Below are 27,545 nucleotides of genomic sequence, written 5' to 3'. Positions count from 1 at the left end.
ACATACTAGTGGAAAACAAGACAATATAAAACTAAAAATGCCACTGGCTTCTTTAATTGGTTAAAAGCACAAAATGTAACAGGCAGAAGGTCTGTTTTAAACAAATTAAAAAGCTGTGGTTTTTTCCCAATTCTCCCCCAAGTCAGATATATACACACCCACAAAAATGGTGTGTGAAGGAAAGCTGTCATACACAAGAAGTTGTATCCTGAATTAAGAGAAATAGCTGTTGAAACAGGAATTAACACAACAAGGTCAGCAATAGGTTAACAATTTTAAAAATTGAGTCTTCAAATGCTGCATGGCACAAAGCTATGTGATATAAAGTACTGCTGGGTAGGAAGAAGTCTGTATGGCTAGCAAAAATGCTTTTCTAGAAAAGCAAATCAAAACAACACGATCAACAGACCTAGGAGGCTAAAGCTAGATATCAGAGCTACAACTTCTCATATCTGAACTAGAAAATCCTATTTATCCAGAATGGACTAAAATTTCAGGACAAAACAGGGACATTTTTAACATATCTTACTTTATCCATTTTAAGTTCTCTGCTTCCTTCTCCCTCATCCCGAAATTCAGCATGATCCAGCAGAAAGATGGCTGCTTTTAAAATTGGCTATTTTATTTTTCTTTCTGTGGCAAGACTGTCGTGGAGCCTGGATATTTCAGGCTCATATGCATCCATGACCAGTGTCCCGCTGTGGTCAAAAAACTTAGCAATGGACTTGGTGAACTCGGCCTCTCGCTGCTGCTTTGTTCTTCCACTGATGAAGGTCAACTTCAGAGTATATTTGTCATCAAACCTAAGCAAAGATAAGAAGTCAAAACCCAAACATAGAGATTCAACTAGTAATACTAGAGCATCAACTGTTTTTGAAGAAAGGACTGAGTCCGCTACTGGTGCTGTAGGTCACACACAGATCTTTAAAAAAAAAAAAAAAAATTCCAGAGGTTCCTAATTGCCTTCAAGATACAAGTTCTGATTCATTGGTATTACCATGTCTGCCTTACTGTACACCTCCTTTACCTTGTCATAGACTGTTCAGTTATACAGACCACTCCTCTTACCTCTGGACTTTGCCCTTATTATGCTAGAAGGGTCTTCCTAGTAGACATTTCTCTCCCATCTCACCGGACTAGTTCCCATTTATTAATATTAGGGCATAAAGTTTTCTGGGAAAGCCTTCCCAAACTGGGTCAGATGTCTCACCTTTGTCATACACTGCACCATCAATCGTCAATTCAACTATTAAGCACCTATCAGATGCAAGGTCTAATGATAGCTTCCATGTGGTCAATGAAATTATCTACTGAAAGGATGTTCGTGTATCTGTGCTCTTCGCTAACCTCAGAGATTCTTGAGGACAAGAATTCTGTCTTATTTGTTTTCTACTCTTAGTTTAGCACTTGGTAGACAATCAAATTTTCATGAATAAATGAAGAACTCGTGTTTTCACAGATGTTCACCAATTCTAGGCTGTTCACAACTCTAGTGCTTGTTCTCTATAATCAATCTAGTTCCAGGTTCTACCTTATTCTAGGACAGAGGGTTATCTTTTACTATATGAATTCTAGAGATTCTTTACCTACACCTTAAGGTACCTTGAGGTCCTCTGCTATATCCACCAATTCAAAAGTGTTAATAAAAATCAACCTCTGGCAGGCTGACATTCCTCCCCTGACCATGATCTAACAGTTTCTGTCTCCATTTAATTAGGGCACATTCAGTAGATTGTCAAGCTGTTATTATCTTTATGGAAGCAACTGCTTAAGCGTGTTTCTGCATGTTTAAAATAGGAAAACTACCACATAATTTTCAAGATCACTGCCATGGTTAAAACAGTACCTATTATTAACCAGTGCTCAAAAAATTATACCTCAATAAATTATTGTCTAAGAAATAACAATTGTTGGTAAGGATGTGAAGAAAAAGGAACACTTGTGGACTGTTGGAGAGAATGTAAATTGGTGCGGCCACTGTGGAAAACAGTATAGAAGTTCCTCAAAAAATTAAAAATAGAATTATCATATGATCTAGTAATTCCACTACTTGGTATTTGCCACCCCACTCCCCCAAATGAAAACACTAATTTGAAATAGCCCTGTATTTGTTGCTGCATTATTTACAAGAGCCAAGATATGCAAGCAGCCCAGGTGTCCATTAACAAATGAATAGATAAGAAAGTCACAAAAAAGGGATGAGATCCTTTCATTCAGGACAGACAATATGGATGGACTTTATGGGTATTATGCTAAATGGAAAAAGAGGAAGACAAATACCACATCATGTCACTTATATGTACAATCTAAACAAAACGAATGAATAAACAAACAAAAAGCAGAATCAGGCCTGTAAATATAGAGAAAAAACTGATGGTTGCCAGAGGGGAGGTAGCTGGGGGATGGGCAAAATACCTGAAGCGGAGTGGGAGATACAGGTTTCCAGTTATGGAATAAGTAACAGGGACAAAAGGCACAGGAGTATAGTCAATGTACTGTGACAGCACTGCATGGTGACAGATGGCAGCTACCCTGGTGAGCTACCTACAGAGCTGTTGAATCACTATGCTGTACACACCTGAAATTAATATAACACCATGTGTCAACCATACTAAAAAAAAAACAAAAAACAAAAAACAAAAAATCTTGGCTAGCCAGTTATTCCCAACCCGAATAGCTGTGAGTGATGGTCTTTAAACTATTTTCAACACCTCAAAATTTTTCTCAAACTCCAGCCAACTGCTGTTAGTTGATTTCCATAATTTGGGACTTTTAGGCCCAGTTTCACTGGCAGTTCCATGGCTTTGACGGTAGGACATGATCCGATGAGTTGTGATCTGATGCACTTTAGAAATAAATACTCATTAATATTTTATTATTATATGTTATATAACTTACATGTAATATGTTAACAATTACATCTAAAATATTTTCAGGAAAATATAAATGTTATTATATAATAATTATGTAATACTTATTCAGTACCAACTAGCAGTTTCAGATGCTAAGGATATACAGCAGTGAACACCACAGACAAAGCTGTGTCTTTTGGGACTTTTACTTTAGCGTATATGAAAGAACCAACAATAAAACAGAAAATATGATGTCCTTTTATTTATTTTTTTTAATTTTTTTTTAACGTTTATTTATTTTTGAGACAGAGAGAGACAGAGCATGAACGGGGGAGGGGCAGAGAGTGAGGGAGACACAGAATAGGAAGCAGGCTCCAGGCTCTGAGCCATCAGCCCAGAGCCCAACGTGGGGCTCGAACTCACAGACCGCGAGATCGTGACCTGAGCTGAAGTCGGACGCTTAACCGACTGAGCCACCCAGGCGCCCCTATGATGTCCTTTTAAATATAGCAGGCAGGAAAAGGGTTCACTAAGCAGATATTTAAGCAGAGCCCTAAAGAAAGGAAGAACAAGTTTTCTGGAAAAAGAATAATCCAGGCAAGGAAACAGCAAATGCAATAGCCCTAAGGCAAGAACATGCCTGGAATGTCTGAAGAACATGATGGAATGAGAGAGGAGAGCCACAGGAAATAAGGGGTATGTGTGCTTATGTGTGGGGTGCAGAGAATAGAGGAGTATAGACTTCTAAGCTGGACTTAGGAGTTTAGCTTTTTCTGAGTGACAGGGTTTTGAACGGAGGATTGAGTTGAAGTGCCTTATGCTCTAAAAAGATCACTCTGCCTGTTGTACTGGAAATAGACTATGAGCAGGGAGAGCAGTTGTGGAGGTCCATGAGGACATTATTACAGTGACCTGAGAGATGAGGGTAGCAGTAGAGATGGCAAGTGATCAGACTGAATATATTTAGAAGACAGAGCTGACAGGATTTGCTGACAGACTATTGGAAAGACTGAGAGAGAGGAGTCAAAATGACTGAGTACTGGCCGGAGTAAATAGGAGGATGGAAGTGCCATTTATTGAGATGGGAAAACTGGAGGTAGAACAGGTTTGGATGAGGGATAGCAGGCTTAGGTTTTGAATATGTTAATTTTGAAATGCTAAATAGGATCCAATGTCAAACAGAAAAGTGGAGTTCAGGATAGGTCTAGGATGAAAATACAGATTTAGAGCTTTTCAGTATAAAGATGGTATTTAAAGTCTTGAAAGTCTAGATAATATTACACTTAGTGAATATAGATAGAGAAGAGGTGCTAGGAACAAGCACTAGTGTGGCATTTCAAATTTAGAGCTGTTCCTTCAAATACTGAAGAATCATAAAAGCGACTAGAAAAGCAGACATTAAGGTATGAAGAAAATTAGGAGATTATGGTATCCTAGAAACCTAGTTAAAAAGCAAGTGTAACAAGGAGTGAGCGATTCACTGTCAAATGCTGATTGAGTACAAGGATGAAAGAGATATAAAGACAAACAGATCCAAGAGATACAGAGAGAAGAAATGGGGAGCAGAGAAATAAGACCATGTGGGGAGAATAAGGAGAACAAAACCAATTTTTTTAGTTGGAAGAAATTACAGCATGTTTGTATGCCACAAGAAATGATCCAGCAGAGAGGGAAACATCATGTAAATGAGAAGGGAGAGAAGCTAGTGGATAAAAGGAGAGGAGGCTTTAGATGGGAACTCCGGAAGAAACAGACTATGATGAGCACCACAAGCAGGTAATGATGGGGGCTTCTGACTGCTTTGATTTTCTCAGCAACAAAAGAATAGGAGGGTAAATATGAGAGAGTAGGATAGGTATGAAGACAGAGGAGAAGGTATAAAAGATGCTTTAGGACAGTGAGAGTAACTGGACTACAGAAATGCCATGGAACCGAAGATGGGTAAGGAGGAAGTAAGACAATGAAAGACAAAAGAGACAGTGAAAAGGTGGGAGGCTCAATGCATTAGAGATGCCAGTGAGGCTGAAGAACCACTGGGACAAGAGAACCAGAAAAATAGGAAGCAATGGTCATAGAGCGGGATACCGAAACTGAAATCACTGAAGGTAATTAGTTACCAGTATCAGCAAGGTTTAGGGTATGTCCAGGGAAGTAAGTGTTTGAGCCATGGTAGAAAACAAGATGATCAGAGGAGAGGCCAGTGAACAGGAATTATCAACTATTTGGATAATGAAATCACCAAGACTACCAAAGGAGCTATGTTAGAGAGAATGCCAATGAGCCAGGAGCTATCTTCTTCTTCTTTTTTTTTTTTTTTGCCAGGAGCTATCTTCAAGGAAAGAGAAGAGAGTCTATATTTAAGTGCAGTGAGAAGGAACAGGGGTGGCATACCTCCTCACCACAGGAAACAATAATGTGGCAGCTGGTAAAAATCAGCAGAGAATGTGGAAAAAAACAACCCTCGTGCACTGCTAGTGGGATTGAAAATGGTGCAGCTATTACAGAAAACAGTCTGCAATTCCTCAAGCAATTAAGAGTTACCGTATGACCCAGCAATTCCTCTCCTAGGTAAGTTACCTGAGAAATGAAAACATTATGTCCACACAAAAACTTGTAGATGGACTGTTTATAGCACCATTATTCACAATAGCCAAAAGGTGGAAACCACTCAAATGTCCATCCACTGATAAATGGATTCACAAAATGTGGTATAGCCATGTAATGGAATATTTGGCATAAAAAGGAATAAAATAGGGGCGCCTGGGTGGCGCAGTCGGTTAAGCGTCCGACTTCAGCCAGGTCACGATCTCGCGGTCCGTGAGTTCGAGCCCCGCGTCAGGCTCTGGGCTGATGGCTCCGAGCCTGGAGCCTGTTTCCGATTCTGTGTCTCCCTCTCTCTCTGCCCCTCCCCCGTTCATGCTCTGTCTCTCTCTGTCCCCAAAATAAATAAACGTTGAAAAAAAAAAAAAAATTAAAAAAAAAAAAAAAAAAAGGAATAAAATATCAACACTTGCTACACCATGGGTGAATCTTGGAAAATTATGCTAAATGAAAGAAGCCAGTCACAAAAGATCATGTATTATATGATTCCACTCACATGAAATATCTGGAACTGAGAAATCTATACAGACAGAAAGCAGATTAATGGTGACTGAAGGCTGAGGGAATTGGTGTGGGGGGGGGCAGGGGAGCAGATAGCTAAAGGGTACAGAGTTTCTTTTTGAGATGATAAAAATGCTCTAAAGTTGGCTGTGGTGATGGTTGCAATATCTAAAAACACACTAGAAACCAATGACCTGTACACTTAAATGTGTGAACTGTACGGCATGTGAACTATATCTCAATAAAGCTGTCAAAAAAATGAGAATGTGTGTATGAATGGGATGAAATGCGTGAATGGAAATAATGAAATCAAGATGCTGCTAGGGTCTAGAATTCTACAACTGTTTTAGGGACCTTACACAAGGTATAGACTTATGATGGCTGAGTTCAAAGGGCAGCTGGGGGCCATGCCAGGAGAACCCAGCTAGAACATCAGAATCACATTCTGCTCCTCCTCATAGGCATTGGCACAAGCCAGTAAGGAGAGGCTGTTTGGTGTTGATGCTATGCTTACCATCATATATATGAATAACCATACTTGTAATCTGAGAGCCTACTATGTGCTAGGAACTGTCCCATGTGTTTTTAGGATAGTGACTAAGAGCGTGAGTTCTGGGCTCAGATATGGGCTGGAATACCAGCTAGAATTTACTTTTGGGCTCTAGGAATTAATTAAACCCTTTGGGTCTGTGTTCTTACCTATAAAATGGGTGGTTCTAAGATTTAAATGAGATAATGCACTTGGCACGATACCCAGTATATGGTTAACGCTTCACCAACGTTTGCTATTTTTATACTTGTTATATGTACCAGCTGGCATCTTCCCAACAACTCTACGAGTCATTCTTGATCCGGTTTTGACTAAAGCTCAAATAGTTTACATGATATACCAAACATCATACAGCTAGAAAGAGATGAGCTAGAACCCAGCTCTGGATACCTAAAAAGACCTCAGGTGTCAGTTGTACTAAGTTATACCCACAGCTGGTCAGGAATTTGGAAAGGTGATTCTCTGAGTTGCCCAGTACACTGCTGCAAAAATTTCTGACTACACAGACTGTAGTCAAGATCACGGAAGATATAGAAGCTAATGGGGCTCTTCAAAGATAATTCACTTCACACTTTTGGCCTTCTTAGTTCTGCATTCTAATTGGCTTCATTTATTGGCCACAAGGAAAGAGACTCATTCTTCATCCTTCTACCAAAGTACTTCCTCCAACAGTTTATCCTCAGAGCACTTCTGTGATAATACAATCTCAGAAGTACAATGTTAGGAAAAATCTAGACCATTCATACCCCTTTCTTCATTTTACACGACTGATACTATGATCTGCATGGAGTAAGCATACAATAAAATAGTCTGTTGAAAATGACTCAACTCCCAGAGAGAATCCGACAGCAGAATTTAATAGTCTTTGAGGATAGTCATACCTTTTGAGACTGGAGGACAGTTGCCAAATATCATCAGGATCCATTCCTGTAGGATCTTTCCTGTGGGCCACAAGAAAGATGCTCTTCTCCTTATATGAGGTATAAATGGTCAGGATCCCCATCATCACAAAATAGGTTCAGATAAAGTTAAGGAAAAATCACAAAAACACACACAAAAGAACACACACATATATACATATATATCTGTGTGTGTGTGTGTTTGTGTATGCATTTTTAGTGTTGGGCACAGGGAAGTCATTACCATTACATATGGAACTGACACAATTATAAAAAATACCATGATCATGTTTACTTTAAACACCAAACAAATGAAATTTTATCACGGTAGTTCTCTTGGGAGGTCATATATTTATAATTATGTTGCTCTCATTATTTAAACCTCTGTTGGAATTCCTTTGGGGATTGTCTCCAGAACCTACAACATATTCTCTGGAACCACCTTAATGGTGAAAAGATTCATACTGGGATGATTTATCTGATTACTGAAAGAAGTCAAGGTGCCAATTCTGGGACTATAATTTGGGATCAATTTGGAGAATACCATTTTTAATCAGGGCCTGCTTTATTAAATGGCTTGCGAGAAAAAAAATTCCCAAAGTACATTTTTTTAGAAGTATTTCAGGGACACCTGGGTGGCTTAGCTGGTTAAGCACCTGACTCTTGATTTTGGCTCAGGTCATGATCTAACAGTCATGAGTTCAAGTCCCATAGTGGGCTCTGCACTGGACGCCGAGCCTGCTTAGGATTCTCTCTCTCCCTCTCTCACTGCCCCTCTCTGGCTTGAGCACACAAGCTTGAGCACTCCTTCTCTCCAGCTTGCGTGCACACAAGCATGAGCTCGCTCTCTCGTTCTCAAAAAAAAAAAAAAAAAAAAATCTTTGTAATTCTGAATCTCTATTGCATATATATGTAACTGAGCAGCATTCAAGCAGACTCCAGTAAGTTCTTCTTAGCACAAGATCACAAAACAACTTCCATTTCAAACCCAGGTCCTCCAGCTCCAGAATAGGATTTAATTCTACTGTTATACAAGCCACACCTCTACTCATGCTCACTAACTCTCAGTCCAGCCCTTCAGCTTCAAGGAAACCTGAATCTCCAAAATCTGATTCTTTCCTTATATCCCGGAATGAGTGTCTTAAAGCAAACTGGGTCTAATGGAAATGCGGTAGGCTAGAAATGAGAAGAACTGGGTCTCACTATAATGTGTGGTTTGCTATTAGGCACTCACACATGGATTATAATGACCTCTACATTAACAAGTAAACAGAATTAAAGATAAAATAACCACACTATATCTAAAATATCAATGATAATTACTACCTACAACTACAGATGCCCATGGCTCATACTGTTAAATTCTAACAGTAGCAGGCCCCAGAATCAAAGTTTGTTTTTTGTAGGGAGCAGGGAGGATGATCAGTAGAGATTCTAATAAACAGTCACTAGAGAACAAACCTGAGCATAAATAAAGGATATGATACGACACACAAAGCCAGAACAGGCTTAGATTCTGGAAAGGGGTGCATATAATCCCAGATCAAAGCCACTATGGCAAAGAAACAGGAGATGGTGCAGATGGTGAGGCGACCGTCAATCAGACCAAAATTCTCCACATACTTGTACTTTTCCAGAAGTACCTAGTAAAAAGAACAAGGAATCAAGCTCACAGAATTGCTTCCTTCCTAGTACCTGTTTTTAGTCTTGATTTCCATGTAAAAGTTATATTAAGGATCATATAAATTACCAAGTAGTTCTCTCCAATCAGGATTTTACCACTCTAAGCAAAAAAGACTCAAGCTGTTCACAATGATCCCAGAGAAAAAGTTCATTAACTTCTCACACATTTTGTTTTTTTTTTTTTTTTAATCCTCAACTTTGCCCATGGGATGAAGGGAAGTTTCTCTTCCCTTTTTAAATAGAGAGATGACCAATCATGAATGAATATCCTATATTCCCCTCAACCCTGTTGGCTCTAGGCTAATTAACCTCAAAAACAATAAACTACCAGCTTTCTGTAATTCAAAAATTAGAGAATTTGACAGAAGCTTGAGGTAGCTAACATTTTAATGCATATTCCCTCATATAACATTAAGGATTTTAGAAACTGCTTTATGGCTCAATTCCTACAACTAAAAACTACGGTCATTCCCAGTCACAAAAGAAAAAGATCCTGCAGATGTGCCATAAGCTATACATATGTTAACAGACTCCCTACCTCAAGAAAATACTTTTTTGGAGCACCTGGGTGGCTCAGTTAAGTTAAGCATCCGGCCTTGGCTCAGGTCATGATCTTGTGGTCTGTGAGTTTGAGCCCCATGTCGGGCTCTGTGCTGACAGCTCAGAGCCTGGAGCCTGCTTCAGATTCTGTGTCTCCCTCGCTCTCCGCCCCTCCCCTGCTTGCACTCTGTCTCCCTCTCTCAAAAATAAACAAACATTAAAAAAAATTAAAAAATTAAAAAAAAAAAAAGAAAATACCTTTTTGGCAGAATCATCCAAAGAATTCTTCACAGCGGATCCATCCCATTTGTCAATTTTTACAGGCTTATCATCAATTTTCCACTGTAAAACAGAAAAGTTGTGCATCACCAGGCATGGCATCTTATTGAAAGTAACACGAACTACTTCCTTAAGTGTTTAAAAAACAACAACACAGGCCCCAAATAGTGTTCACTTTAAAGACTCAAGACAGTAAACTAAGACCTAGTACTTAACTGCAGTTTCAACTCCCCAGAAATATATCCAGTTAATACAGGAATTTCCTGGTCAGCACTAGGAAATTTACTGATAGGCCCCTTCCATTCTCTTAAGGGTGATCTTGCTTAAAACAATGGCTTCTTTGCTAATAATTTCCTTTTTTCCACTCCCTCTCTAGCTTTAAAAATCTTTGTTTCTGTAGCCTTTTGGAGCTTCCCTCTACCTGCTAGATGGAATGCTGCCTGATTCATGAATCGATTAATAAAGCCAATTAGATCTTTAAAATTTATTTGAAGTTTTTACTTAACAAGACCATCTTTCAAGTACATGTAACATTTACTCTTTGTCCTCTGATGTTACACAGCTAAAAGACAAAAAACACTTAAAAATGAAATTGAAGAAGATTAGGTCACTAGAATCAGGTGGTACTCATATGATGTTGCCAATCTTCTATGCTAGAAAGCTCAATCTGGGCTACAGAGACTACAGTGTGAACTCACATATCCCATCCCCATTTCACCCAAATGTGGGAATAGGGAAGAACTCCACTTGTTCATCCTTTCATTCTGTGACCACAAAACTCAGACAATATACACCCATGAACTTCCAGACACTAACAAGATGAGGAACATCTCTTTTAATACATGTTCATCAGCTAACAACTTTTATATTTTACCAGTATGCAGTATGTCTTAACTGCAGGAAAACAGCAAATCCAGTGTAGTCTGTTGGAAAGAACATTTTGAATTAAAAAACAAGTCCTATTATTAGTTAGTTATAGGACTTTGGACAAACTCCACTTCAATTTCTCTCATCTACAGAGGTTTAGAAAGGTTCTCCAATACTGTGCTAGTTAGAAGCAAGTGATTGTCTCACACATTGCTGGTAGAAATTCAAAATGGTATAACACCTACTAAGGCAATTTAGTACCTTGGATTCCACTTCTGGGAAATTGTCCCTATCTGCATACACAGGAAATAATATACAAGGCTACTCACTGAAGCAGCATTTGTAACAACAAAAAGTAACTCAAGTACTCAACTACAGAGGACTGGTTAAACAAACTTGTAGTGTACCCAGATATCTTGAGAAGGTAGAAGGACATGGGTGGGACTGACTCTTTAATGTATGCCTTTTTAATTTTTAAACATGTGAACATTTCATATAGTAAATAAAATTCTCAAATGTAAGTGATTCCATGAACAAAGCTTAAGTGGAACAGGGTGCTACAAATAATCTGATAAACCTGTCTTTTATAGATCACAATGCCCAACTTTAAAAAAAAATTTTTTTTAAGGTTTTTTTTTTTTTTTTAATGTTTATTTACTTTTGAGAGAAAGACAGAGACAGAACATGAGCTGGGGAAGGGCAGAGAGAGAGGGAGACACAGAATCCAAAGCAGGCTCCAGGCTCTGAGCTGTCAGCACAGAGCCCAACGCGATCTCACAAGCTGAGATCATGACCTGAGCCAAAGTCAGATGCTCAACCGGCTGAGCCACCCAGGTGTCCCAGCACGATGCCCAACTCTTAGTTTTTTGTATCAAGCGAACAAATACCGCATTTCATAAAAATTACAAACCAGCAGGCCAATACAAAATTGGAATAGATTTTACAGAAAGAGAAGAGAACTTCATATTTATCTTTCTGATTGAGCACAAGTTCAGACACTGCATATGAGAAATAAGGAGACAGACTAAACATCTATAGAAATATAATACAACAAATTTGTTTTTTAAAACTGTGATCCTATGTACTATTACACAAAAAAGAAAAACTGTTCTGTGAAGTTTGTTGAGAGAAAAAACATGAACTACAACAGCCATACTTCAAGTGATTAAAAGTCAATCAAGGTTTTTTGCCTTTGGTGTCTCATAAAAACAAGAATTTTCTTTGAGAAAATTACTCGTGGCAAATACCATTTTTTTTTTTTAATTTTTTTTTTCAACGTTTATTTTTATTTTTGGGGGGACAGAGAGAGACAGAGCATGAACGGGGGAGGGGCAGAGAGAGAGGGAGACACAGAATCGGAAACAGGTTCCAGGCTCTGAGCCATCAGCCCAGAGCCTGACGCGGGGCTCGAACTCACGGACCGCGAGATCGTGACCTGGCTGAAGTCGGACGCTTAACCGACTGCGCCACCCAGGCGCCCCGTGGCAAATACCATTTTGATAACAGCAAGCAAAAGAAAGAACCTGTACAGCCAGAATTCATAATTAAAATTATTTGTGAAACAAAGTCATTAAAACATTTTGGGGTCATTCCAAAAAGAAAAAATCATATTCTCATAGACACTCAGCTACACATCACTATCTGCAGTACATTAAAGAAACTTGCCTTTACAACTTAGAGGATAATTTCTCAGCAATCTGGGGGGATAAAACACAGAAGCTATTACAGCATGTGCTGAAATAGCCCCAGCTCTACCTCCACTGTCTGGCAGCTAGAAGCAATCTTCAGTAAGTGGCACAGGAACATTTCCACTGACTCACAAAGTTTATGATTTCCAAAGAGATGGGAGCATGACCCATTTTGTGTGCATGAAAACCTTTAGCCTATTCAGAGAAAATAGCATCTCTGCTATAGTACAGAGACACATCTAGGAAAAGGGCAGGAGGGTGGACATTAGATGCTTACTTTTCTGACTTATTTTCTGTCATTCTCAAAAACTGCTCAACTAAAATGTATACTACTCTTCCATTTTTCTCTCTCCTGCTATTCAGAGCATTTTAAGAAACTTTTTTTTCCCTCTCTCTCTTATCTTCTTACACTATAAGGGCAATTGCTTTCCTTTTGTAATAAAAAGACAAAGCAAAGGTTGGTTTCTTTCATATGGGACCTCACAGGATAAATTACCAAGAAAGGTCTGTGCAGAAAAGAGCTAAGATAGGCCTGAGACCGCCATCCTTAGAAAGGCCTGCTTCAAAGGCTGGCCCTTGCTTGGTATTTGGAAAGTTGGCTGGTAAACAGTGACTTACACGGATATAAAACTTTCCCTAAGTGGTAAGAGTGGCTCATTGTGCTTCAGCTGTTTGTATAAATGATGTAGTTTATGCTACACACGAGTTTTCTTTCTAGGAGTCTGGAGTTTTGCCACAGGCTAGGCAGAGGGTGCATACTTAACCAGCTCCCAGTAAAAAACCTGGACACTGAGTTTGTAGTGAGCTTCCTTGGCAGACAACACTCAACACTCCATACGTACTGTCACATCATACTGTTACTGGAGGAATTAAGCACAATTTCTAGGACTCTACTGGGAGAGGGCTCTCAGAATTTTGTACTTGGTTTTCTCCAGACTTCATCCTATGCACCTCTTCCTTTTGCTGAAATAAATCTTGCCCACAAGTAAAACTACATACTCAGTCCTGTGAATCAGTCCTAGTGAATCACTTGAACCAAGTGGACTTAGGGATCCCTGATACAGGCAGTACTGCCAATTAAGATATAGCAATGCTGTAACTTCACACAATTCCTCTTTCCCACACTCCCTCTTGCATGGTACAGTTACATGTATACTGGGCCCAATCAACAATCATAGTCATTGACTTTAAGACCATTGCTATTGTCAATTCCCCTCCTCAGACACTACTTTTATTTCCTTTTGGCTGAATTTTTTTTTTAATATTCATCTCTGTATTGCTTTAAAAATTGTTTACATTCTTATTTCTTAATTTCTCAGTTTTTGGCATTAAATCTATTGACTTCTCACAACAAAAGAGGAAATTGAGCCCTTTCATCCCCTGCCACACTCACATTAATTTTCTCTGCTCCCCCCCGCCCCACCATCTTTTTAATACATCATAGTAGATCACTAGTGATTTGGTCTTACACCTTAATTTTGGCTAGATTATCCAAACTGTACATTATAATCATAAATGCTATTCACAGATGAGTCATGTATTATACTAGGATTACTTTTTCTTTCCTGATAACTTTTTGTTTTCCTTGGAGCTACTGTTGTTTTGGTTGTTGTTTTCAATCAATGTATTTATCATCAATATAGTGATATTTCGAATTCTCACCCAATTGTTTAAATTTCCTGTCAATATGTGCGAAAGTATTCATCATTCTGTGAATTTCATCTTTTTGGAATAATTGGTCTTAGAGCCTCCTGACCTGCTTTGATCTGGGTGGACTGCTTTCCAGGCTTGCTGTATAGCTATCATCCTGGAATTTCCCTTCACCACCACCCTGGGGGTTCCCATAACCTCCTCTTGGGCTGGACCCCCTTTTCTTAGATGCCATGTCTTACTCTCTTCTCAGTTTACTATTCCCTTGATCTGGTGAACACATCCTCTAGTGGGTCCTTGAAAAATGCACACGGGAAATCAATTTTGAGACTACACATCTGAAAACATCCTTTTAGTCTACCTTCACAATTAATACAAATAATTTCTCTTCAAAAAATTTAAAGTTTTATTCCATTGTCTCAAGAGTTTAAGGGACTCCTGAGATTCCTGAGGCCATTCTGATTCCTGATCCTTCATATACAATGTTCTTTCCCTCACAGGAAGTTCTTTATGTTGTGTGTCTAAAAATTTCAGGATGATACCCCTTATGCAGGTCAATTCGCATCCACTGTTAAACTGTTAGTACCACTGATAGGCCTTAAGCAGATTCTCAATATGGAAACCAGTGTCCTTCGGATTAGAAAACTAGCGTCCAGGGATATTAAGCATCACACAGCCAGTAAGTGACAGGCAACTAAATTACTTAGGGCTAACTTATAAACACATGATTCACCATAAAACTGTCCCTTCTTCAGTGATAGAAACTTACTTGTACTTGCCTTAATCTCTGAACTCAACCCCAAGGCAGATTCTGTTTGTGGCCTTCTTCTCAAAGACATACTATATTCAAATCAGAACCTAACTGAATTTAGATTCACTACAGATGTAGGCAAATGCATTCTTTCTTCACTTAATAAGGCAGCCCTTACTATGCAAAGGAGCACAATATAGTGGTTAAAAGATACAGCTTTGGAGTCAGACTACTTGAGTTTTAATTCTCACTTTCCTATTTAATGGATGATACTGGGCAAATAATTTAATCTTTCTCTTAATGTTTATTTTTGCAAGAGCACATAATTTAATCTTTCTATAGCTTTAGTTTGCTCAATTGTAAAATAAAGATAAAAATATCTATTTCACACGTTAGTATGAGGATTAAATACTGTAATTAAAAAAACAGCAAAATGCCTGGTACACACAAGTAGTTATTAAAAATTAGCTACTGTTGTTGCTATTAATTATGCAAAGCTAATATACTGCATCACAGTTAGCTGGATTTATATAACATCCCCCTTACTGGTAACAGGGACTACATGTTTTACATTCTCAGAGTCAGGGACATAACATAGTGTCAACAGCTACTTCTTGAAAAGATGTCTAAACAATCTTATAAAGAAAAAAGGAAAAGATTTCTAAAACGTTAACTTTCAGTTTAAATTTAACAAATGTATACGTGGCTGAAGTAATCTCACTTGGTTCTTATCCACAGAATTTGAGGGAGATATAACCAGAGCTATTACTGAGTGCACAATGTGTCCTATGTATTGTACTAAATGTTTTACATACACCATCTCTTTTAATCCCTAGGATAACGCTACTAAGAACAATTACCATCTGCTATGGACAAATGTTTTTGTCTCTCCCCCACAGATCAGATGCTGAAATTCTAACCCCAATGTGATAGTATTGGGCTGTGGGCCTTTGGGAAGTAATTAGGTCATGCGGGTAGAGCCTTCATGGGAGGGATTAGTGCCCTTACACAAAGACACAAGGGGCGCCTGAATGGCTCAGTCAGTTAAGCGTCCAACTTCGGCTCAGGTCATGATCTCACAGTTCGTGGGTTCAAGCCCTGCATTGGACTCTATGCTAAGAGCTCAGAGTCTGGAGCCTGCTTCGGATTGTTTCTCCCTCTCTCTCTGCCCCTCCCCCGCTCACACTCTGTCTCTCAAAAATGAATGTTTAAAAAAAAAAAACAAAACTTTTTTTTCAAGAACATGAGAGCTTGTTTCTATTCTGGTTTCCACCATGTGAGGATCCGAGAAGGCTGTCCACAAGCAGAAGGGCCTTTATCAGAACCCATGCCGGCACCCTGAACTCAGACTTCCCAGCCTCCAGAATCATGAGATAAAGATTTCAGTTGTTTAAGCTACTCGTTCTATGGCATTTTTGATAAGGCAGCTCAAACTGACTAACATCCTTCTTTTATAGATAACAGTAAGGGTTTTAGAAATTTGCCCAAAGTGACGGGAAGTAGTAAAGCCAGACTCAACGGAATTTTCATGATTTCAAAACCCATTCTCTTTCTCATTATTCCACATTGCTTCCCACAAAGTATAAGGTGCTTCCCACAAAATATAAGGAAAGGAATTATTAGCTATCAAAAACAAAAGAAAAAGGCATAAATCCCTGAAGTGATAGCCGTATAGAGGATCCTGATTCCTACCTAATAAGTTATAGCTAACATAAAAAGAATCTAAAAATGACTTTAATCTTGAATATACCAACAAAACCCACAAAATAGATTTTGAATCTTCCATTTCCCTCCATTTAAAACCAACTGAAATTTAACTGAAAATATAGCTCAAAAAGTCCCATTTAAAATAAATCACTTCCTTGTCAGTACCAACATTAAGAAATAAAAACACTGTTGGACCAGCATACCTATTGCCAGATCTAGACAGCTAACCAGTCCATAGGAAATATGCATTTTTTAAACTTTTTGTTAAAGTGTATTTATTTGGGGGGGGGGGCAGGAGGGGCGGAGAGAGAAAGAGAGAGAATCCCAAGCAGGCTCTGTGCCACTAGTACAGAGCCGAATGTGGGGCTTAATCCCACGAACCACGAGATCATGACGTGAGCTGAAGTAGGGCGCTTACCTGACTGCACCACACAGGCGTCTCAAAAATATACATTTGATGGTTTTGACTAAACATTACAAAGACTCATTTCAGTTACAATTCTCTGCTGCAAATATGAATAAAAAGTTCTACAAAGATACTTCACTGCAGATATGGCATTAAGAACTTCACTTTTCAGGGCGCCTGGGTGGCTCAGTCGGTTGAGTGTCCGACTTCGGCTCAGGTCATGATCTCACGGCTCATAAGTTCAAGCCCCATGTCGGGCTCTGGTGCTGATAGCTCGGAGACTGGAGCCTGCTTTGGATTCTGTGTCTCCCTCCCTCTCTGCCCCTAACCCACTTGCATTCCGTCTCTGTCTCTCTCAAAAGTAAATAAGCATCAAAAAAAAAAAAGAACTTCACTTTTCTAAGGACTCCAGGAGGATATTAAACATAATCTAGGTCTTGAGAATATGTAAATAGTACAGGAAGGTATTTTTTTATTTAACCTATTTAAGGATTACAGGCTTTTCCTGTTCCCCATGCATCTTCTGGCGTTAAAGGCAAAAAAAAGGACAAAATCCTTGGTCATTAAAGGTATGTCCAGCAAAGCAAAATTGTGTTGAGTATTAAATAACATAAACACTTCTATTTTCTTATTTTAATAGCAGTGAAAACAGAAGTAAGTTATGTAGTGATAAAGACCTCCATGGATTGCTTCATGAAGTTCCTTAGCTTCACAAAGGCCAGTACACAAAGCTTGACAAAGGCTCAAAAGATTCCTCGATTCACACTGAAGAGATGAAGGCTACCAGAGATTAGTGCCAATAGAAGGACCTTGCTCTGATTTACAAAGAGCTGAGTATGACTCTAAGAAACACTAACACTTTTTCTCTCCCTTTGTAAGGTCTCTCCCAGTTTAGAAAAGGGATATAGGCTCCAAAGGAGGAAAAGTAGTAGATGAGGCACTTAACAGGGAGTATATATCCTAGATAGTCTTGTTTAGATTACTATGTTAAAGGACTTGGACTTTATTCTGAGACAAACAATTGAGAATACTTTAAGCAGAGGAACAAAATAATCAAATTTCTGTTTTTTAAAGTCATTTTTTAAAATATTTATTTTGAGAGGGAGGGAGGGAGGGAGAGAGAGAGAGGGAGGGCGAAGAGGGAGAGAGGGAGAGAGAATCCCAAACAGGCTCCACACCATTAGAGCAGAGCCCATGCAGCTCAAACTCATGAACCATAAGATCATGACCTGAGCAGAAATCAAGAGTCAGATGCTTAACCTACTGAGCCACCTAGGTGACCCTAAAAGCCATTTCTAGTGGCAACCTGCTAGATGGTCTGGAGAGGACTAACAATGGAGATAAACACATCAGATTCAGATGACTGACTAAGATGCAGGGCCTAAATAAGAGCAACAGCAAAGGGATAAAAGAATTCAGACTTAGGTAACTGAGCTAACGTGATTTTCTAAGAGAAGGTACACAGATGCAAAAAGGAGAAATACCCATTTGTACGTGTTGAGTTTGAAATGTTTAAATTCCAGTTATACTGATTTCAGAATTTTCTAAACCCAAATAAGGAGATTATGAAAACTGACGGTACAGTCAAAAGGCGAGATTACTACATGAGTTGGAAATATGGACCCCCTACCACCCATATGAACACATTTAGCAAAAGATGAAAAGACAGTAAGTTCAAAATAAGAAAAAAATGTTCAATCTGGGGAGAAAATGATGTCTGTCTTGAGAATGTGCACCATCACCTAACTTAGATCCCAACTCGGAAATACCATGATATCTCAAAGAGAGAGATTATAGCTCTTGGCAACATACTTAATTTTCAATTTCAATCTATTTTTTATAAAAATGACCAAGAAATACTGCAAAGAAAATTACTTAATTTTCTTTAATGAGTGGCTTATTAACAGCTGCATTTATCACCGGAGTTAAGTTGGAAGTTAGAAATTACCATGTGTTAATTATGAACATGAACATTAGTGGCAACACCAGAGAAACTGGAAGTAGACTGACTCTGGCTATTTAGTCTAATATGCCTATGAGATATCCATGTGAAGACGGCAAGTAGACAGTTGGACACAGAAGTCTGGGGCTCAGAGGACAGATCCAGGTTGAAAACACAAATGTGGAAGTCATCAACTTACAGATGGTATTTAAGCCATGACACTGGTATCTCCTTGGGATGAGTATAGATAGAGGAGAGGGGTTTGCCAATATTTACGGGTCAGGAAGAAGACAAAACAGTAACAATAATACAGAGGCCAATGAAGGTGGAGGAAAATCAGGGGCAAATAATCTTCTAGAAGCCACATTTAAAAAAAAGAGAAAAGTTCAAGAAAGAAGTGTTCAGTGAGTCAAATAATATGAAAAACTATTAGTGAAATTTGACAAAACAAAGGTCAGAGCAGAGAAACAATGTAGGCAACTGCTAAAAAAAGGGGGGGGGGGGCTGGACAGATGGAGATTGTTAACATCTGTGATATCACTTTTAAATAATTGTGAATGACTGGCTAAGAAAATAGTAATAATTTGAAAACTTTAGAGGATACTCCATAAACACTGTAAAGACAAAAAGAAATGAGTTTTTAAAATTGAGATATAATTCACATACCATAAAACTCACCATTTAAAAATGCACAATTCCAAGAAATGAACTATTGGGACCTCATCAAGATAAAAAGCTTCTGCACAGCAAAGGAAACAATCAACAAAACTAAAAGTCAACCAATGGAAGGGAAGAGGATATTTGCAAATGACAGATCAGTTAAAGGGTTAGTACCCAAAATCTATCTAAGAATTTGTCAAACTCAACACCCAAAAAACAAATAATCCAGTGAAGAAATGGGCAGCAGACATGAATGGACACTTTTCCAAAGACATCCAGGTGGCTAACAGATACATGAAAAGATGCTCAACATCACTCATCATCAGAGAAATACAAATGAAAACCACAATGAGATACCACCTCACACCTGTCAGAATGGCTAAAATGAACAAGTCAGGAAACAATAGATGTTGGCGAGGATGCAGAGAAAGGGGAACCCTTTTGCACTACTGGTGGGAACGAAAACTGGTGTAGCCATTCAGGAAAACAGTATGGAGGTTCCTCAAAAAATTAAAAATAGAACTACCCTATGACCCAGCAACTGCACTACTAGGTATTTATCCAAAGGATACATAAATGCTGATTCGAAGGAACACATACACCCCAATGTTTACAGCAGCACTATCAACAAGAGCCAAATTATGGAAAGAGCCCAATTGTCTATTGACTGATAAAGGGATATATATGTATATATACATAAAGGGATAAAGAAGATATATGTGTGCACACACACATAGGAATATTACTTGGCAATTGAAAAGAATGAAATCTTGCTTTTGCAACAATGTCAATGGAACTAAAGTGTATTATGCTAAGTGAGAACAGTCAGAGAAAGATAAATATCATTATTTCACTCATATGTGGAATTTAAGAAACAAAGCAGATGAACATAGGGGAAGGGAAGGAAAAATAAGATAACAACAGAAAGGGAAGAAAACCATAAGAAACTCTTAAATACACAGAACAAACTGAGGGTTGCTGGAGGGGAGGTGGGTGGGGGTCTGGGCTAAACGGGTGATGGGCATTAAGGAGGGCACTTGTTAGGATGGGCATTGGGTACTATATGAGTGATGAATCACTGGGTTCTGATTCATACGCTGTATGTTAACTTGAATTTAAATAAATTTTTAAAAATAAATAAAATGTAAAAAAAAAAAAAAAAGACAATGTGCAATTCAGTGGTTGTGCAATCATCACCATTAATTCTAGAACATTTTCATCACCTTAAAAAGAAACCCCATAACCACAAGTATTCATTCCCTATCCCCTGCTCCCTACAACCACTAATCTACTTTCTGGGCACTTCGGTTACTTCTACCTCTTGGTTGTTGTGAATAATGCTGCTATGGTAATTCGTGTACGAGTTTTTATTCAGACATATATATTCAGTGCTCTTGAGTTTATACCCAGGAATGGAATATGCTAAGTTATATGGTAATTCTATGTTTAACTTTCTGAGGAACTGATAAACTGTTTTCCAAGGTGGCTGCATCATTTTACATTCCCACCAGAAATGTAGGAGGGTTCCAATTTCTCTACATCCTTGTCAACAATGGTTTTTTCTTTTTTTAATTATTATTATTATAGCCATCTCAGTGGTATCTCACGGTGGTTCTCATTTGCATATCTCTAATGACAAATGATGCTAACCATCTTTTCATGTGTTTACTGGTCATCTGTATATCTTCATATGGAGAAAGGTCATTCAAATCCTTTATTCTTTTAGAAATCAGTTTGTCTTTTTGTTACTGAGTTGTAAAATTTTCTACATAGTCTAGATACTAGGCCCTTATAAGAAATAGGATTTGTAAATATTTTCTCTCATTCTGTGGACTACCTTTTCACTTTCCTGATAGTGTCCCTTGACACAAGAGTTTTTAAGTTTGATGAAGTAAAAAATAATGAGTTTTGAGATATTATTAAAATTCTGCTTCCGGGATGCCTGGGTGGCTCAGTCAGTTACGCATCCAACTCTTGGTTTCGGCACAGGTAATGACCTCATGGTTTGTGGGTTTGAGCTGTCAGCACAGAGTCTGCTTGGGATTCTCTGTCTCCCCCTCTCTCTGCCCCTTCCCTGCTCAAGCTCTCTTTCTCAAAAATAAACATTTAATTAAAAAATAAAGTTTAGTTTGCAAAACAATGTTAAAAAGCCAGCACCTTGTTTCTTTAAACACACACACACAATTACAGCAATGCCATAAAACTATTCATCTTCTTTGTCAGAGGTAGGTCAGGGTCCAGACATGCCACCCAGAAATCTGGCAAGCTAAGATACCATGGAGGACAGCAAAAGGCGATACATGACCTGTCTAAGGACACATGGTTGATATGTAACAAAGCCAAGACTTGAGTGTAGGTCTTCCAACCTCAAAATAGACACTCTTTTCACTACTGCAGTAGTTAGCACATGGTCTGCTCCAGTATGAGAGGCAATGTACCTAAGAAGTAAAGTAAGAGCACTGGATTAAGAACCAGGAAGCCAGGTTTGAGAACTGTAACCAACTCAGTGTGTCAGCTTGGGCAAGTTGCTTCATTTCCCCCTCTTCAACTGTGTCCATGTCTATAAAATGAGGAGACTGGCACAGATAAGCTTCAATGTCTCTTCACTATAAACATTTTAGAGAAACCACTACTGACTAAACAGAACAGTTGGAAACAAAACAAACAAAAAACTCTTCATATATCAGAACCAGAAAGGATTTAAAAAATAATCTAAGATAGTAGTGCTCAACCTGGAAGTAACTACTAAAATGTAGAGGGGTGCCTGGGTGGCTCAGTCGGTTAAGCGTCTGACTTCAGCTCAGGTCATGATCTCGCGGCTGGTGAGTTCAAGCCCCACATCGGGCTCTGTGCTGTGACAGATCAGAGCCTGGAGACTTGTTTCTGATTCTGGGTCTCCCTCTCTCTCTGCCCCTCTTCTGCTTGCGCTCTCTCTCTCTCTAAAATAAATATTAAAAAAATATTAAAATATAGAGGAAATAAATAAGTAAATAAATAAATAGCTATATGTAAAAACATGCAGCTGTCCAGGTCCCACCTCCAGAGAATCTGATTCAGGTCTGGGATGAGGTCCAGAAACCTGTATTTTTAACTAAAACCCCAACGGACTCTGATGTCTTCATATCATGTTAGGAAAAAATAGGAAGCTGAAGCCCAGAGTAACCAGCTAATTAGCAGCAGCTATATATAGACAGATAGATAAGTGCTTACTATATGCCAGATATATAGTGCCAGACACCTTCTAAGGTAAATATTATTATTTTAAAAAAAAAAAATTTTTTTTTTAACGTTTATTTATTTTTGAGACAGAGAGAGACAGAGCATGAATGGGGGAGGGTCAGAGAGAGGGAGACACAGAATCGGAAACAGGCTCCAGGCTCCGAGCTGTCAGCACAGAGCCCGATGCAGGGCTCGAACTCACGGACCGTGAGATTGTGACCTGAGCCGAAGTCGGCCGCTCAACCGACTGAGCCACCCAGGCGCCCCAAAGGTAAATATTATTATTACTCCCACTTTACAGATGAGGAAACTGAGACACAAAGAGATTTATTAACTTGCCAAGAATACATATCTGCTAAGTGGCAGAGCCAAGATTCAAAGCCAGACATACAGCCTGGCTCCAGAGCCTTTGTTCTCAACTACTAAGGTATAAAAGCTGTGCTTTAGGATCAGGATGAACAGTCCAGCCAGGAGACAAAAATTCAGGTATGAAGTTAAAAGGGTCTGAATATAGCTTCTAAAAAACACAGTTTAATACCACATTTTAATAGCCAAAACAATTCATCCAGGAGACAAAAATCCATGGACAAGGCTAAAAGGATTTGGATATAGTTCTGGAAAGCATGGTTTAATACCTATGTCAATTTTAATAGCTAAAACAATTAAGCAAGTAATTTTTCTTTACAGCCTGCTATGTAGAACAAAATGCTTTGATGTATTTTGTGGGCAAAAAAATCTTACTGCAATAATCTAAATTATTCTGTGATAGAAGTTGAAAAATTATATTTGCATACTTATTTTTAAGATCAGGAAGGTAGAATTGCTTTGTTCTCAGTTTCATAGGCACAGAAATTCACATCTGCTTACAGAAAGCTAGAAGCACATTTGCATCTCTTTATTACATTTCTTCACAGGAAGTGCCACTACAGCTGCAGGAAATAAAAATAAAAGCCCTTAAAAAAAAATCAAGACAAATAAAATTAAAGAGGCTATAAGGTAACAGCCTCTCAATCCCACAGAGCAAAAACTTCTTTATTCATTTAGATCCTGCTCCACTGAGAATAACATTTTTCCCCATGTTTCCCTTCCATAGTACCCTCAGTTTTCAGACAATTAGAGGCACCATCTCAAAAGCAGTTTCTGATGATGGAGGGGGCAGATCTGAAGGTTTTTTGTCTGCTAAATTCAATGCTGTAAGTATTTATTCTGCATTGATCACCTCAGAGAACTATAAGAACCTTTCATGGGAAACTGGACAAATACAAATTGGTAGAAAAATACAAGACAGTAGGTCAGGTCATATTAAATGACAGTTTAATTCCCATGTGCAATAAATGCTAGAGAAATTAGAGGAACAACCTGATGTAAAGCTAAAATAAAGTTTTCTGAGAAAAAGCACCTAAACACATCTTGACTTATTTTCTCTCTCCTAGGTCCCTCACTTCTTGGGTTAATTCTGCCGAGTGCTCCTTTGTGAGGCCTTTTATCTACTTCTGCTCAAGTTGGGGTTCTCATCACCTGGTCATTTTCTCTTTACAGCCATTTACAAAGAACATTTACCAAACTGTACAATTTAATATTAACAACAAGCCTATAATACATATGGGAATCCACATTGTTTACAAGGAAATTCAACTTATTGCAACTTATCCAAGGCCATGTGGCCTTTATCATGCTGCACTAGAACTCAAACTTGCCTTTCTTTTTAAATAAACCTTATACGCCAGTAAGGTATAAGGCCTTATCAGAAGACTTTTAATTTCTACTTCAACTTATCTAATTTTCCAAAACCACTGTATATAGTCTCAAAACCTTCAACAGCTTCCTACTCTTGCTCCAAGCAATCCATTTCCTCTTCAATCTGATTCTACCTTCATGTCACTACAGGTCTCTTAGGACAGTCCGCAGTCAACTCACCACCCAAAACATCAGGCACCATCTGCACTATCATTTGCTCAAGGACATTCTTACCTAGTATGCTGTCCTCTCTTCAAAAATAAGGTACTAGCTCCACTCTCAGACATGAACGAGGTCTTCCCCTGGGGCCCTCACCCGCTTATCAAGTAGATCTCAGGGATCGTTCTCTCTTGCATTTGAACTTCTGTAAAAAGCACACATCTGAATACACCAAATACTTTTAATATATTGGGTACCTCCATGTCCTATAATCAGCTATACTGAGTTACATTATTTTTTTTAAGTTTGAGAGAGAGAGAGAGAAGGGGGGGGGAATGAATCCAGGCTCCACACCGTCAGCACAAGCCTGACGTGGAGGCTCAAACTCACAAACTGCGAGATCATAACCTTAATGGAAATCAAGACTTGGACATTTAACCGAGTAAGCCACTCAGACACCCCTGAGTACTTTTTTTTAAAATTTTTTAAATATTTTATTTATTGAGAGAAAGAGAGGCAGAGCATGAACGAGGGAGGGGCACAGCGAGAGAGGGACACAGAATCCGAAGCAGACTCCAGGCTCTGAGCTGTCAGCACAGAGCCCGACGTGGCGCTCGAACTCACCAGCCGTGAGATCATGACCTGAGATGAAGTCAGACGCTCAACCAACGGAGCCACCCAGGCGCCCCCTGCCCCCAGTACTTTCTGACAGAATTCTTTATGTTTTCCTTTGCCATTGAACATATGTATTAGACACTATAGGTCAAAGAGATCATTCATGTATATCACCTCATCTGATTCTCCCCAAAACTGTACTAGTTCAGATGAAGAAAAGTAAGCTTAGTGAGGTTAACTGACTTGTCAGGCCTCATACAGGGTGAAATTAACAAAGCTACTTCAAAGCCTAAATCTTATGATCCTCAAATCCAGGTTCTGCCAATAATGCAATGATGTTGTATACTTTTCAGTAATCGTTACCTTAACAGAAACGCCCGTGAGTAATGTTTGCTGGTAATGATCTAAACAGAGGGAAAACAAGAGCACTCAATGGGACAGGATAAGCATAGGCTGTTGAGATGCTCACCAGCAGAAAGGCAGGATTTGTGTACGAAAATGACTATCAATTCCCAATACTCTCACGTGTCTTGGAGCAATTTACCATCCCAATTCCCAGAACATGTTCTCCTCTCTTAAAAATGGTTAAGACTGGGGTGCCTGGGTGGCTCAGTCGGTTGAGTGTCTGACTTCGGCTCAGGTCATGATCTGTTAGTGAGTTCAAGCCCCATGTTGGGTGGGCTCTGTGCGGACAGCTCAGAGCCTGGATGGAGGCTGCTTCAGATTCTGTGTCTCCCTCTCTCTCTGCTCCTCCCCACTTGTGCTCTGTCTCTCTAAAAAATAAATAAACATTAAAAAAAATTTTTTTTAATTGGTTAAGACTGTGAGAACCATGTGACTCAAAACCAATGACACCTAAAAACAGAAGCAAAAAGACCTGGATCTGAACCCCTCAATATGATCATATATTCATTTCTTAGGCACCCACCATATGTTAGGCACAAGGAATTCCAACAAAAGCTGCTTTCAATTAAAGCAAGAAATCCTATTTACTATATTAAAAGCTCCATACTTAATATTTCTCATCAAACTGGCCCAGGGCCCCCACAATGAGAGAACTGGAAGGGACTAACGCACTTTAGGCTAAGTCCCTCATTTAACAGATGAAGCAACAGGGAGAACAAAGCATTATTTGAAGGTCACACAGCTAATTAGAGGCAGAACCAGTACTCCTTGCAAGTGTTTCTAACAAGATGCTCTGCAAAGGGCAAGAAGGCCCAACAGAGGAGTTTTCCCTTTTTCTTTTCCTTTAAGCCTTTGTTGCTAGGACCGCAGTTAAAAAACAACAACAACAACAAAAAAAATGGATTGGCGGAGAGGGAAAGAGGCAACCTAGAGCATGCAGCAAGTTCACGAATCCGACTCACTGACTGCAATTAGTGGCAGGCATAGGGGTAAAAAGAGGGGGGAGTGGGAAGAAAGCGAGAGAAAAAAAAATCTCAAAGGCTTCCTGTCATCCCAATAAGGGAAGTTCAGTAATAGCAGTACCGTGATAAAACACCCAGAAACTTGAGTAAGCAAAAGGTCAAGAAGCACTTAGAATCTGCAACAACACCCAAGTGTGGTGACCGTGATGGGGAGTTTGGGGACTACTGACTTCGAGTAGCTGCTTTCATTCCTTCGGGCTTCAGATTTCCCACTGAAATGGGCACATCAACTGTGACCCCCCAGCACCTCCGAGGAAAACGATGGCTGCATTGAAATGTGGGAATAATCAAATTATCCCCAAAAGCTGTGGTGGCCAGCGTTAAGGACCAGGCACACTTCCAAGAAGGAAAGAAAACCTGAAGCGAATGAGGCAAGGTTCGAGTTGTGGAGATTGGGCTACAAGCGCCCGTAGGGTTCCCAGGGTGGGCCAGGGGAGAACAACCCGCTGAAAAAGCCACAGAAGAAAAGGGGGGCGGGGATGGGAAGGTGGAATCGCTGCCTCCCGGGCCTCCCCAGGTCTCGGCTGTCCCCCCCAAAGCGGCTCCTCACCTTATCCAACAAGCCACTGCGGCTACTGCCTGTTCCGCAGCTGAGACCACCGCCAGCCCCACTGCTGCCTCCTCCACCACCAGTCCTCCCGCCCTGTGCAGACGCCGCCGCCATCTTGTCTGCTTCAGCGTCTCCCTCCCCTCCTACTTGTCCGAAGCCGATTGGCTGAAGCTGACGGCTTATCGCGCCGCCAAGATCCCATCGGGATCCGTAGTTCGGGGCTGGCTGACGTGCGGTGGCAGCGGAAGTGGCCGCGGGGCTT

The 27,545-nt window shown here is 39.5% G+C and overlaps 1 protein-coding gene across 1 annotated transcript; it reads right to left on the bottom strand.

Annotated features, from left to right (window-relative positions):
* Window positions 1-26: 26 nt before the first annotated feature.
* SPCS2 (signal peptidase complex subunit 2) lies at window positions 27-27,440 on the bottom strand. Its single transcript, XM_086678320.1, has 5 exons — window positions 27,284-27,440; window positions 9,885-9,968; window positions 8,887-9,046; window positions 7,386-7,521; window positions 27-803 (listed from the first exon to the last, which is right to left on the bottom strand). The coding sequence occupies exons 1-5, from the start codon at window positions 27,395-27,397 to the stop codon at window positions 617-619; spliced, it is 681 nt and encodes a 226-aa protein (XP_086534446.1). The 5' UTR covers window positions 27,398-27,440; the 3' UTR covers window positions 27-616.
* Window positions 27,441-27,545: the final 105 nt, after the last annotated feature.

The sequence above is a fragment of the Puma concolor genome, chromosome D1, assembly GCF_028749965.1.
Source record: "Puma concolor isolate L17-30 chromosome D1, mPumCon1.1.hap2, whole genome shotgun sequence".
NCBI classification, from domain to species: domain Eukaryota; kingdom Metazoa; phylum Chordata; class Mammalia; order Carnivora; family Felidae; genus Puma; species Puma concolor.
The sequence above is the reverse complement of the archived record's forward strand: the minus strand, read 5'-3'. Positions and strand labels throughout refer to the sequence as shown.

Coding starts and splice junctions, on each gene's coding strand:
- SPCS2 (XM_086678320.1), bottom strand. CDS start 27,397: ATGGCGGCGGCGTCTGCACAGGGCGGGAGGACTGGTGGTGGAGGAGGC. Junction 9,969..27,283: donor GCAGTGGCTTGTTGGATAAG/GTGAGGAGCCGC, acceptor TCTGTTTTACAG/TGGAAAATTGATGATAAGCC. Junction 804..7,385: donor CTGTCCTCCAGTCTCAAAAG/GTATGACTATCC, acceptor ATCTTTGCTTAG/GTTTGATGACAAATATACTC.